Raw genomic sequence first — 17,844 nt, forward strand, 5'->3', positions numbered from 1 at the left:
CATAGGAGCACCTCCATACATAAGGCAAACAGCACCTCAATACATATGCTAACAGTCATAAAAGGAGAAGTCTACAGTAACACAATCATAGTAGGGGACTTTAATACCCTAATTTCACCAATGGACAGATCATCCAAACAGAAAATATATAAAGAAACACAAACTTTTAAATGATACTTAAACAAGATGGACTTAATTGATATTTATAGGACATTACATCCAAAAACAACAGAATACACTTGCTTCTCAACTGCTCATGGAACATTCTCCAGGATAGATCATACCTTGGGTCACAAATCAAGCCTTGGTAAATTTAAGAAAATTGAAATCGTATCAAGATTCTTTTCTAACCACAATGCTATGAGACTAGATATCAGTTACAGGAAAAAATCTGTAAAAAATACAAACACATGGAGGCTAAACGATACACTACTTAATAACCAAGAGATCACTGAAGAGATCAAAGAGGAAATAAAAAAATACCTAGAAACAAATGACAATGAAAACACGATGACCAAAATCCTATGGGATGCAGCAAAAGCAGTTCTAAGAGGGAAGTTTATAGCAATACAATCCTACCTCAAGAAACAAGAAACATCTCAAATAAACAACCTAACCTTACACCTAAAGCAATTAGAGAAAGAAGAACAAAAAAACCCCAAAATTAGCAGAAGGAAAGAAATCATAAAGATCAGATGAGAAATAAATGAAAAAGAAATGAAGGGAACAACAGCAAAGATCAATAAAACTAAAAGATGGTTCTTTGAGAAGATAAACAAAATTGATAAACCATTCGCCAGACTCATCAAGTAAAAAAGAGAGAAGACTCAAATCAATAGAATTAAAAATGAAAAAGGAGAAGTAACAACTGACACTGCATACAAAAGATCATGAAAGATTACTACAAGCAACTATATGACAATAAAATGGACAACCTGTAAGAAACGGACACATTCTTAGAAAAGTACAACCTTCCAAGACTAAATCAGAAAGAAATAGAAAATATAAACAGACCAATCACAAGCACTGAAATTGAAAGTGTGATTAAAACTTTTCCAACAAACAAAAGCCCAGGACCAGATGGCTTCACAGGCAAATTCTATCAAACATTTAAAGAAGAGCTAACACCTATCCTTCTCAAACTTTTCCAAAATATAGCAGAGGGAGGAACACTCCCAAACTCATTCTACGAGGCCACCATCACCCTGATACCAAAACCAGACAAAGATGTCACAAAGACTACAGGCCAATGTCACAGATGGACATAGATGCAAAAACCCTCAACAAAAACCTAGCAAAGAGAATCCAACAGCACATTAAAAGGATCACACACCATGATCAACTGGGGTTTATCCAAGGAATGTAAGCATTCCCCAAAATACGCAAATCAATGTGATACACCATATTAACAAATCGAAGGAGAAAAACCACATGATCATCTCAACAGATGAAGAAAAAGCTTTTGACAAAATTCAACACCCATTTATGATAAAAACCCTTCAGAAAGTAGGCATAGAGGGAACTTACCTCAACATAATAAACGCCATATATGACAAACCCAGTCAACATTGTTCTCAATGGTGAAAAGGGAAAACATTTCCGCTGAGATCAGGAACAAGACGAGGTTGCCCTTGTCTCACCACTCTTATTCAACATAGTTTTGGAAGTTTTAGCCATAGCAATGAGAGAAGAAAAAGAAATAAAAGGAGTCCAAATCAGAAAAGAAGAAGTAAAGCTGTCACTGTTTGCAGATGACATGATAGTATAAATAGAGAATCCTAAAGATGCTACCAGAAAACTACTAGAGCTAATCAATGAATCTCGTAAAGTAGCAGGATACAAAATCAATGCACAGAAATCTCTTGCATTCCTATATACTAATGATGAAAAATCTGAAAGAGAAATTAAGGAAACACTCCCATTTACCATTGCAACAAAAAGAATAAAATACCTAGGAATAAACCTACCTAAGGAGACAAAAGACCTGTATGCAGAAAACTATAAGACACTGATGAAAGAAATTAAAGATGATCCAAACAGATGGAGAGATATACCATGAATGTGGATTGGAAGAATCAATATTGTGAAAATGACTATACTACCCAAAGTAATCTACAGATTCAATGCAGTCCCTATCAAACTACCAATTGCATTTTTAACAGAACTAGAATAAAAAATTTCACAATTTGTATGGAAACACAAAAGACACCCAATAGCCAAAGCAATCTTGAGAAAGAAAAACAGAGCTGGAGGAATCTGGCTCCCAGACCTCAGACAATACTACAAAGCTACAGTAATCAAGACAGTACAGTACTGGCACAAAAACAGAAATATAGATCAATGGAACAGGATAAACTCATGCACATATGATCACCTTATCTTTGATAAAGGAGGCAAGAATATACAATGGAGAAAAGACACCCTCTTCAATAAGTAGTGTAGGGAAAACCGGACAGCTACATGTAAAAGAATGAAATTAGAACACCTCCTAACACCATACACAAAAATAAACTCAAAATGGATTAGAGACCTAAATGTAAGACTGGACACTGTAAAACTCTTAGAGGAAAACATAGGAAGAACACTCTATGACACTCTAAGAACACTCAAAATGAATTAAAGACCTAAATGTAATGGCAGACACTATAAAACACTTAGAGGAAAACATAGGCAGAACACTCTATGACATAAATCACAAGAAGATCCTTTCTGACCCACCTCCTAGAGAAATGGAAATAAAAACAAAAATTAACAAATGGGACCATAAATAAGATGAAAAGACAGCTCTCAGAATGGGAGAAAGTATTTGCAAATGAAGCCACTGACAAAGAATTAATTTCCAAAATTTATAAGCAGCTCATGCAGTTCAATATCAAAAAAACAACCCAAGCCCCAAATGGGCAGAAGACCTAAATAGACATTTCTCCAAAGAAGATATAGAGAGACTGCCAACAAACCAATGAAAGGATGCTCAACATCACTAATCATTAGCATAATGCAAATCAAAACTACAATGAGGTATCACTTCACACCAGTCAGAATGGGCACCATCCAAAAATCTACAAACAATAAATGCTGGAGAGGGTGTGGAGAAAAGGGAACCCTCTTGCACTGTTGGTGAGAATGTAAATTGATACAGCCACTATGGAGAACAGTATGGAAGTTCCTTAAAAAACTAAAAATAGAATTACCATATGAGCCAGCAATCCCATTACTGGGCATATACCCTGAGAAAACCATAATTCAAAAAGAGTCATGTACCACAATGTTCATTGCAGCTCTATTTACAATAGCCAGGACATGGAAGCAACCTAAGTGTCCACTGACAGATGAATGGATAAAGAAGATGTGGCACATATATACAATGGAATATTACTCAGCCATAAAAAGAAACGAAATTGAGTTATTTGTAGTGAGGAGAATGGCCCTAGAGTCTGTCATACAGAGTGAAGTATGTCAGAAAGAGAAAAACAAATACCGTATGCTAACACATATATATGGAATTAAAAAAAGAAAAAAGGTAATGATGAACCTAGGGGCAGGACAGGAATAAAGATGCAGATGTAGAGAATGGACTTGAGGATACGGGGAGGGGGAAGGGTAAGCTGGGACGAAGTGAGAGAGTAGCATGGACATATATACACTGCCAAATGTAAAACAGCTACTGGGAAGCAGCTGAATAGCACAGGGAGATCAACTTGGTGCTTTGTGACCACCTCGAGGGGTGGGATAGAGAGGGTGGGAGGGAGATGCAAGAGGGAGGAGATATGGGGATCTATGTATACATATAACTGATTCACTTTGTTATACAGCAGAAACTAACACACAATTGTAAAGCAATTATACTCCAATAAAGATGTTAAAAAAAAAGTGGCTTAAGGCTATCTCTAGCAGGACAATAGAAAATATCTAGATCACTTCTTATTCTTTTGTGAAGGGGAGAAGAGCCACAAAATAAATCCTATCTTATGAGGTCACTAATCTTTGAACTCTAGACATTGGAGGTTGGATGGTTGTTAAATATTATATAATTCAATGTCCACATTTTACATACAAACAGAAACCCAGAAAAGTGAAAAAAAAATTAAGATTGCAGGTTGGGGCTAGAACCCAAATTTCCTGACTTCTAATCAAGTGCTCTTTTCTCTATATCACACTACCTCTCTTAGAGGTCAAAGGACTTTTCTCTTCCCATAGTTAGGCTGCACCTAATTATATCAATTAGACTCAGACTCACAGGGCTCATGTTGCTCTCCCTTTACACTCTCATCTTCAAAATGTCTCCTTCATAGTTTCAATTTAACAGATAATATCTAAAAATTTTAAGGACTTACTTGGGCATAGGTGGAAGAGAGACTACCAATGCAATTAAGGCATACTTCTTTCCTCTGAGCAATGTATATAAATGTAAACATCTGGTGCAGTATTCTCAGAGACCCAAGTTATATATGTGAAACGCATCACCACCACCCACTCAAGTTTTCTAATGGAAATCTCCCTTTTAGGTCAATTACTCCTTAATTCTCTAGGTCCTGTGGTAAAATCTTGAAGCTATTTTTGCTATTCTGGCATGAGAGTGAGAGTATTTTGCTTTTAATCCTTGTTCTACCATTAACCAATTAGTTTTGAAACCCTGGGCAAGTCCTACCTCTCTGAGCTTCATCTCCTCAGTCAGTAAAATGACTAGAGCACCAACTTGCTGTGATTCACCTTCTTTGCAAAACCAATCAAGTCCAAGGTGCTAGGCATAATCTGTCTTTCAGTCTTTCTTTTTCTCCTTTTCTCTCTTTCTCCCTCTCTCTTCCTTCCTTCCTTCCCTTCTTTCTTTCTATTTATTTATTGCGTATCTCTCAGATTTCTCTCTCCTCCATGTTCATCATAGCCAAGCCCTTCTTTTTTGGATTATTACTAAACAAGTTATCAAGCTCTTCCGTGTAGATATGACTTGTTAAAAACGATTTTAAACAAGAGTTAGCCTAGAGGTATACAGGTTAGACTGGAGGCTAGAAAACTAATTAAGAAGCCTATTAGAATAAAGACCAATCTCACACCAAAAGCCTGTCATTCAAATCCCTCAAAAGCTGGCTTCCGTTGGCCTTCCTGCTTTTACTTCACATGACTCCTCAACACATGGCCTTTATGTATTTAATGCTGCTGTTTCTATCCTTCCTACGGGGAAAGTGCTTCCTTTTCCTGAAGTTATTTCCAATAGCTTCTTTAAAATCAATTTCTTCCATGGAGTCAGTAATCTTTCCTTTCTCTTAACTTTTATACACATATTAACAGTGCCAACAATAATCCCCTTTTCTAACTCCCTCTAGTAAATATTGTTAGCATAAAAAAAGATGAGATGTAAAAACTCTTAACATTAACAGAAGAATGTATATAAAGGTTATATAACCTATTTTCTTTATTATCTCTTCTTGTTTCCTTTGCAAATTAAAATAAGCAAATGGTTGTTGACCTTTTTGGTAGAGGATTAATATATACTTTAAACTGCTTTAGAATATGTAATAAGAAAAATATTACAATGCATTTTCTTGGCTCTACCAACATTCTGAAGATGTCTGGACAAAAGTATATGAATTGTTACTAATTAATATATGTATAATTTAGGCAAATATTCAAACAAGCAGTGAGTAATGTTATATAAATGCTTGCAGAGTAACTTATTCCATTAAGAGATAAGCTCTGAAGACTCTATTTACATTTCAGTTATGAAACAGTCAGTGCCAATCTGACCAAATGCGTGTCAATGTTAGTCAATAACAGCAGAGAAGCATTTGGGGAAAAAAAGTTTTATTTTCTCTCTTTCAGATTCTCTTATTGCTAATTTGGATACCTTCTTCAGAGAAAGGCCACAACTAGAGGAGTAAAAGGGTTTAATGTGGCAAGAGCAAAGTAGTACTGTCACATCCCATCAATCCTCTCAGCGCCCACTCTCCGAAAATATTCACTGCATTCGTTCGTGCCGACTCCAAAAAAGATTGTCTCAAGAAATGAATTTCAAGCAGTTTTGGGTCCCATCACTACTGTCTATTTGTTGTAACTGAAAAAAAATATCCACTATATTGCAAAAAGATTCTGTTATCCAGTATTTGTTAATTATGATTGAGACCAGAAACATACAAAGTTTCAAAGAAAACAAATGAAGGGAACATCTGAAAGTAATTTTCCCCCATTCTTTGTTGTTCTGCTACTCACGGCAAATCTTCCAAACTGGAGGCTTCATGTCTTGGATCCAATAGATCATAACCACATTCATTGTAGATTTCCAAATAGGAAATGTGCGTTGTATATATTTTGCTGCTGTCCTGATTGGGAAAGAGAAAGACATTATTAAATGGCTATAAATCACGATTCGGCTTAGAGAAAGATGAACACATTTATCACTAGTTTCCTCACAGTTTCCCTCCTTCACTCTCTCACTTTGTATGGTTTACATTTTCAGTTCGTGACACTTTCAAGTTGCCAGTTACCATATGTATGAGGCTTTTTTCCCCCCCAATAGCCAACACCCATGATTACAAGCAACTTCAGTCTGTTATTTTTTATTAGTTCCACATTATACATAAAAAGTCAATATACACTTAAAATGAGCCAACTTGGTTGCAGAACTGTATAACACACCATTTTTTACTTTCCAGACAGAAAAAAGAACAGAATACAGAATTCTTCAGTTTAAAAATTTCAGTAGCCAAAGAGTTACCATCTTCAATCATAATTCCTTTTTAACTTTTCTAATATTCAAATTTCCAATGACAGATAACAGACAATAAATAGATATGGAAAGTGAATTCCAGGGAACATAAATAGTTTAGATCAATCAGGTAACAGTAAGAGTGGACACTAACAGTTCACTACCTGTACTTTACCTGTTGGGTTAATTTTCCTTGCCCAAGTGGCTAATTAGGGATATTCAACTGTTGGTTAGGGAGAGGTATTTTCTGTGGGTCATTGCTGAAATGCAATAATATAGGCATCAATGTAATTAGGATAAAAGTCAAGGTGACTGGTCCTACTCTCAGTTCTGCCAACAGACAAAAAGGACCCACTCCCTCTGAGATGGAATAAAAAAGGGATTTTTTTCAGGTCTCGAGAAAATTCCAAGCTCACTTTTTCAATACCAAATATCAATAATAGCACTTCTTGTTTCCCCCAAAACACAAATGCTTCCATTTCTCTGAATATTAGAGTCTTGCTACTTATAAGAGGAGAATATATTTGTGTCTTCTGGAAGAAGGTCGGCAGATTGTCGGAGTGGATATTCACAGAGAGGATTCTCATCTATATCCAGGACAATCCATCTGACAGGTGTTATTCAAAGAAGGAGAAGACCAAGTCACAGAGATGGGGGAGAGAACAGTGGCCTGCAAATCCAAAGCTGGAATGCTAGTCATACTAGCTCTGAGCCCCTACCAAGTCAGGCCTCTGTTTCCACACTCATTAAGGTGAAGAAACTGGATAACGACTCCCTCGGCATTCTTCAGATTAAAACGAATATGATTCTCTGGTCCTAAAATGTCTCAAACTATCCAAATAAAGATACTACCATTTCATAAAAATGAAATAATACATGCAAAACTAAGGCAGCTCTCAGCCAGCACAGGACTGTAGTGAAACACTCAAGCTACAGCTGAAATTCCATGTTTGGTGTTCTGTGAAGGTGACAGCACGGACTGAATCTTTACTAATCAAGTTTTTCCCAACCAAATGCCAGAAAGCCTGTTGATGTGGGTGACTCTGGCTGCTTATGCTGACAAACAGTCTATCAATTATATTGATAGAGCTATCAACAGTCTATCATGACTAAAGTAACCTCATTTAGTAATGGCATCGTATCAGCATAATTTTGGGGATTATAGCTTGAATTAGTGCAGGAATCAGAGACTACAAATACTAGACAGACTGAGTGGTCTTTAGTCTAATCCAGTGTTTCCTAAAATATTACTTAAAATACTTGTGGAAAAAAGTGTTCCATGATCAGCATACATACTGTCCATCTCTGAAAGATTCTCAGAGCAAGTTAAAGCCCATGGGGAATCACTCAGCAACATCCTGAGATCCTGTTTAAAACAACGTATTTCTAAAACTTATCTGAACATATGTGAAATATCCCATAGATTACGGTTTGAGATTTTAGCATACGTTTATGAGTTCCTCTTAGCATCAGACAAAACTGGGTTAGAACACTGGATCTGCCTTTATAACTGAGTGATCCTGCACCCTTAACCTCAGTTGTTTAATCACGAAATTGGGGATAATAACCTTTAGAATATGGCAGAACTGCTGTGACAGAGGAATAAGGTTCTGTATTTTAAATCCTACCAAAAATGTGTGGCCTGCTAATAGGCACCAATAAATCATTGCTGTTGCTGAGGTTATTATTATTGCTGTTATTATTATTATTATTATTATTTCTGAAAGCCTCCAAATAGAGAATTCAGTATGTGAATACAAAAGGAAAGGAAAAGAAAGGCAAAAAGAGCAGCCAACTTCTACGTTCATCAGCAGTGGAGAAACTCTCTTCTTTCAGAAACTAGAAGAAATAATAAAAAGTCAGGAAAATGGCAAGTCCATTGCCCAGAGATGATAGGGATAATGCCTTTGGCTCCTCTGGCTTCTGCATTTTCTGGGCTTTTGTTGGAATACACACTTAAAATTCACTGAGCTATGTGGCAGCTACCTTTCCTTATTACTCCTTTTTTACTCTTCAGGACTGCCAGACTGTAATGTAACACACATGTTTGCTGCAGACAGCCTTTTCTCTTGCCCCCAAACAAGTATGAACCTTACGATACTCAAAAATAATGAGCAGTGATTTCTAAAATAAATGGAATCAATTTTCTTCTTTTAAAATCTTTGCAAATGTGCTCCTATCACACTCACAGGCATTTTAGGACCCAGTATGCACTAGTTCTTAGTTTATCTTGAAATAAATACGTTGCATAAGTCAAATGTTTCCTTTAAGGATTCTGGAGAGCACCATGTGTCCTCTAAAGTAATCAACTGGGAGCATCTGAGTACCTGTCAGCATTTTTCCGCTAAACAATGAGGACAAACTTTATGAAGAACTTCAAAGTTGCCTCTGACTTGTTTCACCATAGCTCAGTCGGGGTATAACTAATGTGTTGTACCCCATTGTGTTAATCTGCTCGTCTACAAGGAGTTGTCCTGGCTATAAGCTGATCTGATGGGCTCTCTCCAAACCAAGAAGTTATTTAGAATCTGGAATGAAATGGGGTTTAGAGTAATGTCAATGACAAACAGATATAAAATAATGAACCCAACAGATGGTAGGTACTTGGGAGATATTTAGACTTTTAAAACTGTATTTTGGTAACCATAGACAAAATTTAAAAAGAGACAAATAGATTTTCTATTAGGAAAGAATTTGTTTATTCTGTTTAACTTAATCAGGGGAATTAGCTTCATTTGTTCTGAGTTTCAAAGGATTCTTTGAAATTGTTCAGCAATCATTTGGCCACGTGCATATATATATGGCTATTAATGGCAATAGTAATAACTATCATTTTTTGAGCATCTCCTATGTGCCAGGAACTGGACAATATCTTTAAATACAGTATATTCAACTCTCACAGCTACTCCACAAGCCTGAGGCATTAAGGAACTGCCCAAGGCCACATCCTGTAAGTAGTGCACTTAGAACCAGGTTGGCCTGCACCAACTTCAATGATTTTCCCAAGACAGCACGCTCCCACATTAGGCCACAGCAACAAAAACTATTAGAAATTATATTCCCAGTTGGCGAAATCTGGGAACAAAACAGAAGAGCTAATGTCAGAAATAAATGAGTAAATGAAAAGAAAGGATTTGGATCCAACATATACACTATACGCTATCCTTGCTTTTCCAAATTTTCTGGCATGCAGAGCTGGCATGTTTGCGCTAGTGAGTGATGAGCTGAACTAATGGGTAATTGCTACTTTATGGGTAGAAATTAGAATTATGCAGATCTCAGCAACTTCTCATCTTTGCAACTCAGAATACAAGCAGCATACAGTTGAGATATTTTGGAAAGACTGTTACACTGACCTAGTTAGGACATTTGTTATACAGAATTGCTACAACCAAAGAATTGTTGGAACTAGTAGGGACGCTGGCGATCCTCTAGTACAGTTTAGTCCCTACTTTCACAGAGGGCAGAACTGAAACCCAGAGAAGTTAAGTGACTCATTACATAGAGTTTGTTTAAATACAACCATTAAAATAAAGCCAGTCTGATACCCAGAGGCAGGGTATGTAGTGGTTAAAAAGCACAGAGTTTGGCATCACACAGACCTGGGATGGAAGCTCCAGATCAGCTACTTATGAGGATGCAGAGGAAAATAAATATATCCCAAGACTCAGTCTTCCCAACTATAAAATGGGGATAGAGGTACCTACATTGTTAGTTTTATTAAATCTTGATAAAGCAACAGGCATTTGGAACCACACAATAAATGATGCATATAATATAGATAGGAAACTCCCCTTTATAATAATATTAATTGCAATAGGATTTTTACTGTGGTAAATTCCTCTGGGCTTCCATTAAAAGTGTGAAAAAGTACAACCACATTATCTTATTCAGTGCTTTAGTAGCTAAAACAAAGGTCCATTTTGGCAAAAGGATATTCTTCAATTTAATGACAAATATAAAAGTTGGTAAAATGTGTTTTAACCTCCATGGGTGTATCAGAACAAACTCCCTTTGAGCCTTTGCTGTAGTAGCATCCCCTTTAATGAGAAGCACCTTCTGGATTTTCACCTCTTCAGCAAAATCCCAAACTTTCCTTAAATGTAAATGCCAGAGTTACTACACAATATTTCCTCATTTAGGTATAATATAACAAAATGTCACGATAAATTTTCCGCCCACAGTAAATTTTTGCTGAATATATCAAATATAAAATGAACTTAAAGCTTCATACCTTTTGTAATTGCTCAAAAATGTATGACAGTGTCCTTGGGATAATGCCTCTGTCACTGTAGCGCTCTGCCCCACCTGTGATGGTGAACGTCTTACCGCTGCCTGTTTGTCCATATGCAAAGATGGTACCATTGTAACCTGCCAGTACACTACATAAAGAAATAGCAAACTTTTAATATCAAAATGGCTAATTGCATTTGTATTAAATGGCTAGTATTCTAAGAGCAACTTGATTCAACACTACTGAAAAGACATTTATAGAAATAGCTATAAAAATATTTATGTATGTGACTATCTAGCTAGAAATTATTTTTTATCTAGGAGTCTCAGCACATCAATCCTTTTTTCTGAGAGAGGACCTATAACTCAAATGGGATCCAGTCATCTTAAATATTTTCTTTATTTCAAATTATTATTTTAGAATACAATTGACCCTTGAACAACAGGGGTTTGAACTGTGTGGGTCCACTCATAAGCAGATTTTCTTCACTAAATACATACTACAGTACTACACGATCCTCAGTTGGTTGACTCCCCAGATGCAAAACCATGGATACAGGGGGATGGCTATAAAGCTATACTTGGATTTTCAACTGCGGGGAGGGTTGGTGCCCCATCCCCTGCATTGTTCAAGGGTCAAATGTAGTCTACCCTTTTATATTTACAAAAAAGTTGCAAAGATAGTACAGGGAGTTCACATATATCCCACAGCTAGTTTCCTCTATTGTTAATATCTTACACTAGTATTGTACATTTGTCACAATTAATGAACCAATTGAAACATTACAAACTCTATAAAAATCTCCTTACTTTTTAATCTAATGTCTCTTTTTTCCCAGGTTTACTGAGATATAATTGACATATAACATATATAACATTAAGGTGTGCAATGTGATGATTTGACACATGTATATATTGTGAAATGATTACCACAGTAAGTTTAGTTAACACATCCATCAACATATCCATCACCTCAAATACTTGTGGAAAAAAATATACTTTGTGGTGATAACATTTAAGATTTACTCTCTTAACAACTTGTAAATACATAATACAGTACCGTTACCTATAGTCACTGTGCTGTATATTAGATGCCCAGAACTTACCCATCTTATAACTGGAAGTTTATACCCTTTGGCCAACATCTCCCCATTTCCTCTACCCCATAGTCCCAGGTAACCACCATTCTACTCTCTATTTATTTTCTCTTTTTAAAATTTTTATTTATTTATTTTTCATTTATTTTTGGCTGCATTAGGTCTTCGTTGCTGTGAGCAGGCTTTCTCTAGTTGTGGCAAGCGGGGGCTACTCTTTGTTGCAGTGCACAGGCTTCTCATTGCAGTGGCTTCTCTTGTTGCAGAGCATGGGCTCTAGATGCACAGGCTTCAGTAGTTGCAGCATGCGGGCTCAGTAGTTGCGGCACGTGGGCCCTAGAGCATGCGGGTTTCAGTAGTTGCAGCGCGTGGGTTCAGTAGTTGCGGTGCATGGGCTTCAGTAGTTGTGGCACATGGGCTTAGTTGCTCTGCAGCATGTGGGGTCTTCCCAGACCAAGGATTGAACCCGTGTCCCCTGCATTGGCAGGCGGATTCTTAACCACTGCACCACCAGGGAAGTCCCATGTACTCTCTATTTCTATGAGGTTGTTTTTATAGATTCCATATATAAGTGAGAACATATAGTATTTGTCTTTCTCTGACTTATTTCACTTAGCACAGTGCTCTCAAGGTCTATCTATCTTGTCACAAAAGGCAGGATTTCCTTTTTTAAAGCTGAATAATATTCCATTGTGAAAATATACCACATCTTTATCTATTCATCCATAGATAGACACAAGTTTTTCCATGCCTTGGCAATTGCCTTGGAAGTGCAGATTATCTCTTTGAGATAGTGATTGCATTTCCTTTGGATATATAGTTGACCTTTGAACAACTTGGGTTAGAACTGTGTGGATCCACTTTGACATAGATTTTCTTTTTCAATAAATACAACCAGCCCTCTGTATTCAAGGGTTTCATACCTGCAAATTCAACCAACTATGTATTGAAATTTCCATCCAGGGTTAGTTGAATCCACAGATTTGAAACCCACAGGATACAGAGAACCAAATATGGGACTTGAGTATTCATGGATTTTGGTAAATGCAAGGGGTCCTGGAATCAATCCCCCACAGATACTGAAGGTATACCCAGAAGTGGGACTGCCAAATCATATGGTAGTTCTGTTTTTAATTTTTTAAGGAAACTTTATACTGTTTTCCATGGTGGCTGCACCAACTTACATTTCCAATGACAGTGTACAAGGGTTCCCTTTTCTTCTCTTGAAATCAGGTAGTATGATGCCTCCAGCTTTGTTCTTCTTTCTCAGGATTGCTTCAGCTGCTCAAGTTCTTTTGTAGTTCCTTACAAATTTCAGGATTTTTTTTCTATTTTTGTGAAAAATGCCATTGAAATTTTAATAGGGATTGCATTGGATCTATAGATGGCTTTAGGTAGTATGTTCATTTTAACAATATTAATTCTTCTGATCCAAGAACATGGTATATCTTTCCACTTATTTGTGTCTTCTTCAGTTTCCTCTTCAATGTCTTGTAACTTCCAGTGTACAGATCTTTCACCTCCTTGGTTAAATTTATTTCTAAGTATTTTATTGGTTTCGATGTTATTGTAAATTAAATTGTATTTTTTCTTTCTTTTTCAGATATTTTGTTGCTAGTGTATAGAAACACAACCGATCTCTGTATTTTCATTTTGTATCCTGCAACTTTAGGGAATTTGTTGATTAGTTCCAACAGTTTTTTGGTGGATTCTTTAGGATTTTCTATATGTAAGATCATATCATCTACAAACAGAGACAATTTTACTTCTTCCTCTCAAATATGGATGGCTTTTATTTCTTTTTCTTGCCTAATTGCTCTGGCTTGGACTTCCAGTATTATGTTGAATGGAAGTGGTAAAAGTGGGCACTCTTGTCTTATTCCTGATTTTAGTGGGAAAGCTTTAAAGCTTTCACCATTGAGTATGATGTTAGCTGTGGTTTTATTATATATGGCATTTATTATGTTGAGGTACATTCTTTTTATACTCAATTTAGTTGAGAGTTTTTATCTTGAAAGAATGTTGAATTCTGTCAAATGCTTTTTCTGCACCTATTGAGATGATCAAATGATTTTTATCTTCTATTCCATTACTGTGGTGTATCACATTTATTGATTTGCATACGTTGAATCATCCCTGCATTCCGGGGATAATCCTATTTGAACATTGTGTATGATCCTTTTAATATGCTGTTGAATTCAGTTTTCTAGTATTCTGTTGAGAAGTTTTGCATCTATATTCAACAGGGATATTAGTCTATAGTTTTGTGGTGTCCTTAGTCTGGCTTGTTATCAGTGTAATGCTGGCCTTGTAAAATGAATTTGGGAATGTTCCCTCCTCTCTAATTTTTTTAGAAGAGTTTGAAAAGGATGAAAAGGTGATAATTTTTAGATATCTGGTAGAATTCACCAGTGAAACCATCTGGTCCCAAGATTTTCTTTGTTGAAAGGTTTCTGATTACTGATTCAATTTCTTTACTGTTATTGGTCTGTTCAAAGTTTCTATTTCTTCATGATTCCATCTTGCTACACTGCATATTTCTAAAAAAGTTTTTCTAGGTTATTCAATTTGTTGGCTTATTAAGGTTCACAGTAGTCTCTTATGATCCTTTGTATTTCTGTGATGTCAGCTGTTATGTCTCTGTTTTCATCTCTGACTTTATTTGAGAATTCTACCTTTTACTCTTAGGCTAGCTAAAGGTTTGTCAATTTTGTTTATCTTTTTTAAAAAAACAGCTTTTCATTTCATTGATTTTTTTTCTATTGTCTTTCTGGTTTCTATTTTGCTCATTTCTGCTCTGATCTCTATTTCCTTCCATCTTCTAACTTTGGGCTTAGTTTGTTCTTCTTCTTCTAGTTCCTTGAGTTTTAAAGTTAGGTTATTTGTAATCTTTCTTTTTCTTAATGTAAGCATTTATAATTATAAACTTCCCTCTTAGAACTGCTTTTGTTGCATCCCATAAGTTTTAGTGTGTTGTGTTTCCATTTGTGTTTCTTTCAAGCTATTTTTAGATTCCTCTTTTGATTTCTTCTTTGACCCTTTGTTTATTCAGAAGTGTGTTGTTTAATTTCCACACATTTGGGAATTTTCCAGTTTTCCTCCTGTTATTGATTTCTAGTTTCATACCATTGTGGTTGGAAAAGATATTTGGTATAATTAATGTTCTTAGATATTGTAAGGTTTTTTGGTGACCTAATATATGATCTATCACACATGGAGAATGTTCCATGTATGCTTGAGAAGAATGCATTCTGCTGCTGTTGGTAGGAATGTTCTGTATAGGTCTGGTAAGTCCATTTGGTTTAACGTATAGTTCACATCCAATGTTTTCTTATTGATCTTCCATCTGGATTATCTATCCATTGTTGAGAGAGAGGTATTGAATTCCACTACTATTATTGTATTGCCTACTTATACCTTCAGATCTGTTAGCATTTGCTTAGGTGCTCTGATGTTGGATGCGTATATATTTACAATTATTATATCTTCATGATGAATTGACTCTTTTATCATTATGATTAACTTTGTTTCGTGTTACATTTATTGGTTTAAAGTCTACTTTGTCTGATATAAGAACACTCTTGCTTTCTTTTGGTTTCCATGTGTGTGAAATATATTTTTCCATCCCTTCACTTGAGGTCTACATGTGTCCTTAAAACTGAAGTGAGTCTCTTATCAGCAGTATATAGTTGGGTCTTGTTTTTTAATCCATTCAACTACTCTGTGCCTTTTGACTGGAGAATTTAATCCATTAACATTTAAAGTAATAATTGATAGGTAAGGATTTAATAATGTCATCTTATTCATTGCTTTCTGGCTGCTTTGTAGTTCCTTTGTCTCTTTCTTCCTCTTTTCCTGTCTTTCCTTGTGAATTGATGGTTTTCCATGTGGTATGCTCTGATTCCCTCCTTTCTATCTTTTGTGTATATCCTATAAGTTTTTGCTTTTTGGTTACTATGAGGCTTACATAAAACATCTTAACGATATAACAGTTTATTTTAGGTTGATAACAACTTAACTTTGATCACATACCCAAAATTCTACCCATTTACTCCTTGCCCCATATTTTGTTTTTGATATCACAATACCTCTTTTTATATTGTGTATTCATTAACAAAATATTGTAGCTATAGTTATGTTTAGTACTTTTGCATTTTAAACTCTATACTAGAGTTAAACAATTAACACATCACCATATTACAGTATTAAAGTGTTCTGAAATTGACTATATACTTACCTTTACCAGTACGTTTTATCTTTTCATATGTTTTCATGTTGCTAATTAGTGTCTTTTCTTTTCAGCTTGAAGAACTCCTTTCAGCATTTCTTGTAAGGCAGGTCTAGTGGTGATAAATTCCATCAGCTTTTGTTTGTTTGGGAAAGTATCTCTCCCTCATTTCTGAAAGACAACTTTGCCAGTGAAGTATTCTTGGTTGGCAGGATTTTTTCTTTTCTTCTTTCAGCACTTTTATATATCATTCCACTCTCTCCTGGGCTGCAAAGTTTATGCTGAGAAATCTGCTGATAGCCTTATGGGGTTTCCCTTATTGTGAGGACTTTTTTTTCTTGGTGCTTTTAAATTTTTCTCTTTGTCTTTGATTTTAGACAGTTTTATTTTAATATGTCTTGGATAAGACCATTTTGGTCTGAAATTTTGGGGTGACCTATTAGCTCCAGGAATATGGATGTCCAAATCTTTCTCCAGATTTGAGAATTCTTAGCCATTATTTCTTTAAATAAGCTTTCTGCACCTTTTTTTTTTATCCCTCTCTTCTCCTTCTGGGACTTTAATAATGAGTAGATTCTTTTAATGGTATCCCATACTTCATGTAGGTTTTCTTCACTCTTTTTCATTCTTTTTTCTTTTTGCTCCTCTAACTGGATGATTTCAAATGACTTTTTTTCTAGTTAATCAATTCTTGCTTCTGCTTGGTTGAATCTGCTACGGAAGCTTTCTAATGAACCTTCAGTTCAGTTATTGTACTCATTGACCCTAGGATTTTGTTTGTTTTTTTAATGGTTTCTATTTCTTTGTTGAACTTCCTATTTTGTTCATGCATTGTTTTCCTAATTTCATTTAGTTGTCTATCTTTGTTTTCTTGTAGTTCACTACATTTCTTTAAGCAGGTTATTCTGAATGCTTTGTCAGAAAGTACATAGATCTCTATTTCTTTAGGGCCGGTCATTGGAGCTTTATCATTTCCTTTGGTGATGTCATGCCTGCATGGGTGAACTTGGATCTTGTGTCCACAGGGGCTGACCAGGCACTGGGAATCACTGGGGTTGGTCTGGCATCTGGGTCCAGTCAAGAGCAGGGGTGGATTGGGAGCCTGAGTTCACAGGAGCTGGCTTGGAGGCTGGTTCACAGGAGCCAGCCTGGTGCTATGGCCAGTCTGGAGCCTTGGGCTACGGGAGCTGGACTATTATAGAATATTTCTGCTCAACAGAATTTGTCACCAGTTATATAGCACTATCCCATTAGCAATGTCATTTAAATATAAATTTCTTAGCCATAAATGCTCTAGGTAAATGAAGTCTATGACTTTGAGTATCAAACATTAAACATTTTATTGTTTTTTGATAGAAAACCTTCTAAAATATATTAGGCATTCCTGTCTTGAAAAGCAAAGGATACAGAGAACGAATTAGCATTTTCATTTTGATTTAGCTACAGCCTATGAAAAGTGAGTACTGTAGTGTGCTACACTGGCACCTGATGATTGTTATATCTACTTTTTTAACTTAAATATTCTCTCTTTCTACCAGTTGTCTTAATATACTATCCTCTAATATGTGCTCACTCTCCCCCCATCTTCA

The 17,844-nt window shown here is 35.9% G+C and overlaps 1 protein-coding gene across 1 annotated transcript in view; it reads right to left on the reverse strand.

Moving 5' to 3' along the window:
* Nucleotides 1–17,844, reverse strand: part of KIF6 (kinesin family member 6) — a 388,295-nt gene that overhangs the window by 298,510 nt on the left and 71,941 nt on the right. The window contains exons 4-5 of the mRNA XM_060162791.1: nucleotides 10,935–11,082; nucleotides 6,205–6,314 (exon numbers count right to left, since the gene is read on the reverse strand). Coding sequence (XP_060018774.1) covers nucleotides 6,205–6,314; nucleotides 10,935–11,082 — 258 coding nt within the window. The remainder of the gene's footprint in view (nucleotides 1–6,204; nucleotides 6,315–10,934; nucleotides 11,083–17,844) is intronic.

The sequence above is a fragment of the Lagenorhynchus albirostris genome, chromosome 10 (assembly GCF_949774975.1).
Source record: "Lagenorhynchus albirostris chromosome 10, mLagAlb1.1, whole genome shotgun sequence".
NCBI lineage: Eukaryota > Metazoa > Chordata > Mammalia > Artiodactyla > Delphinidae > Lagenorhynchus > Lagenorhynchus albirostris.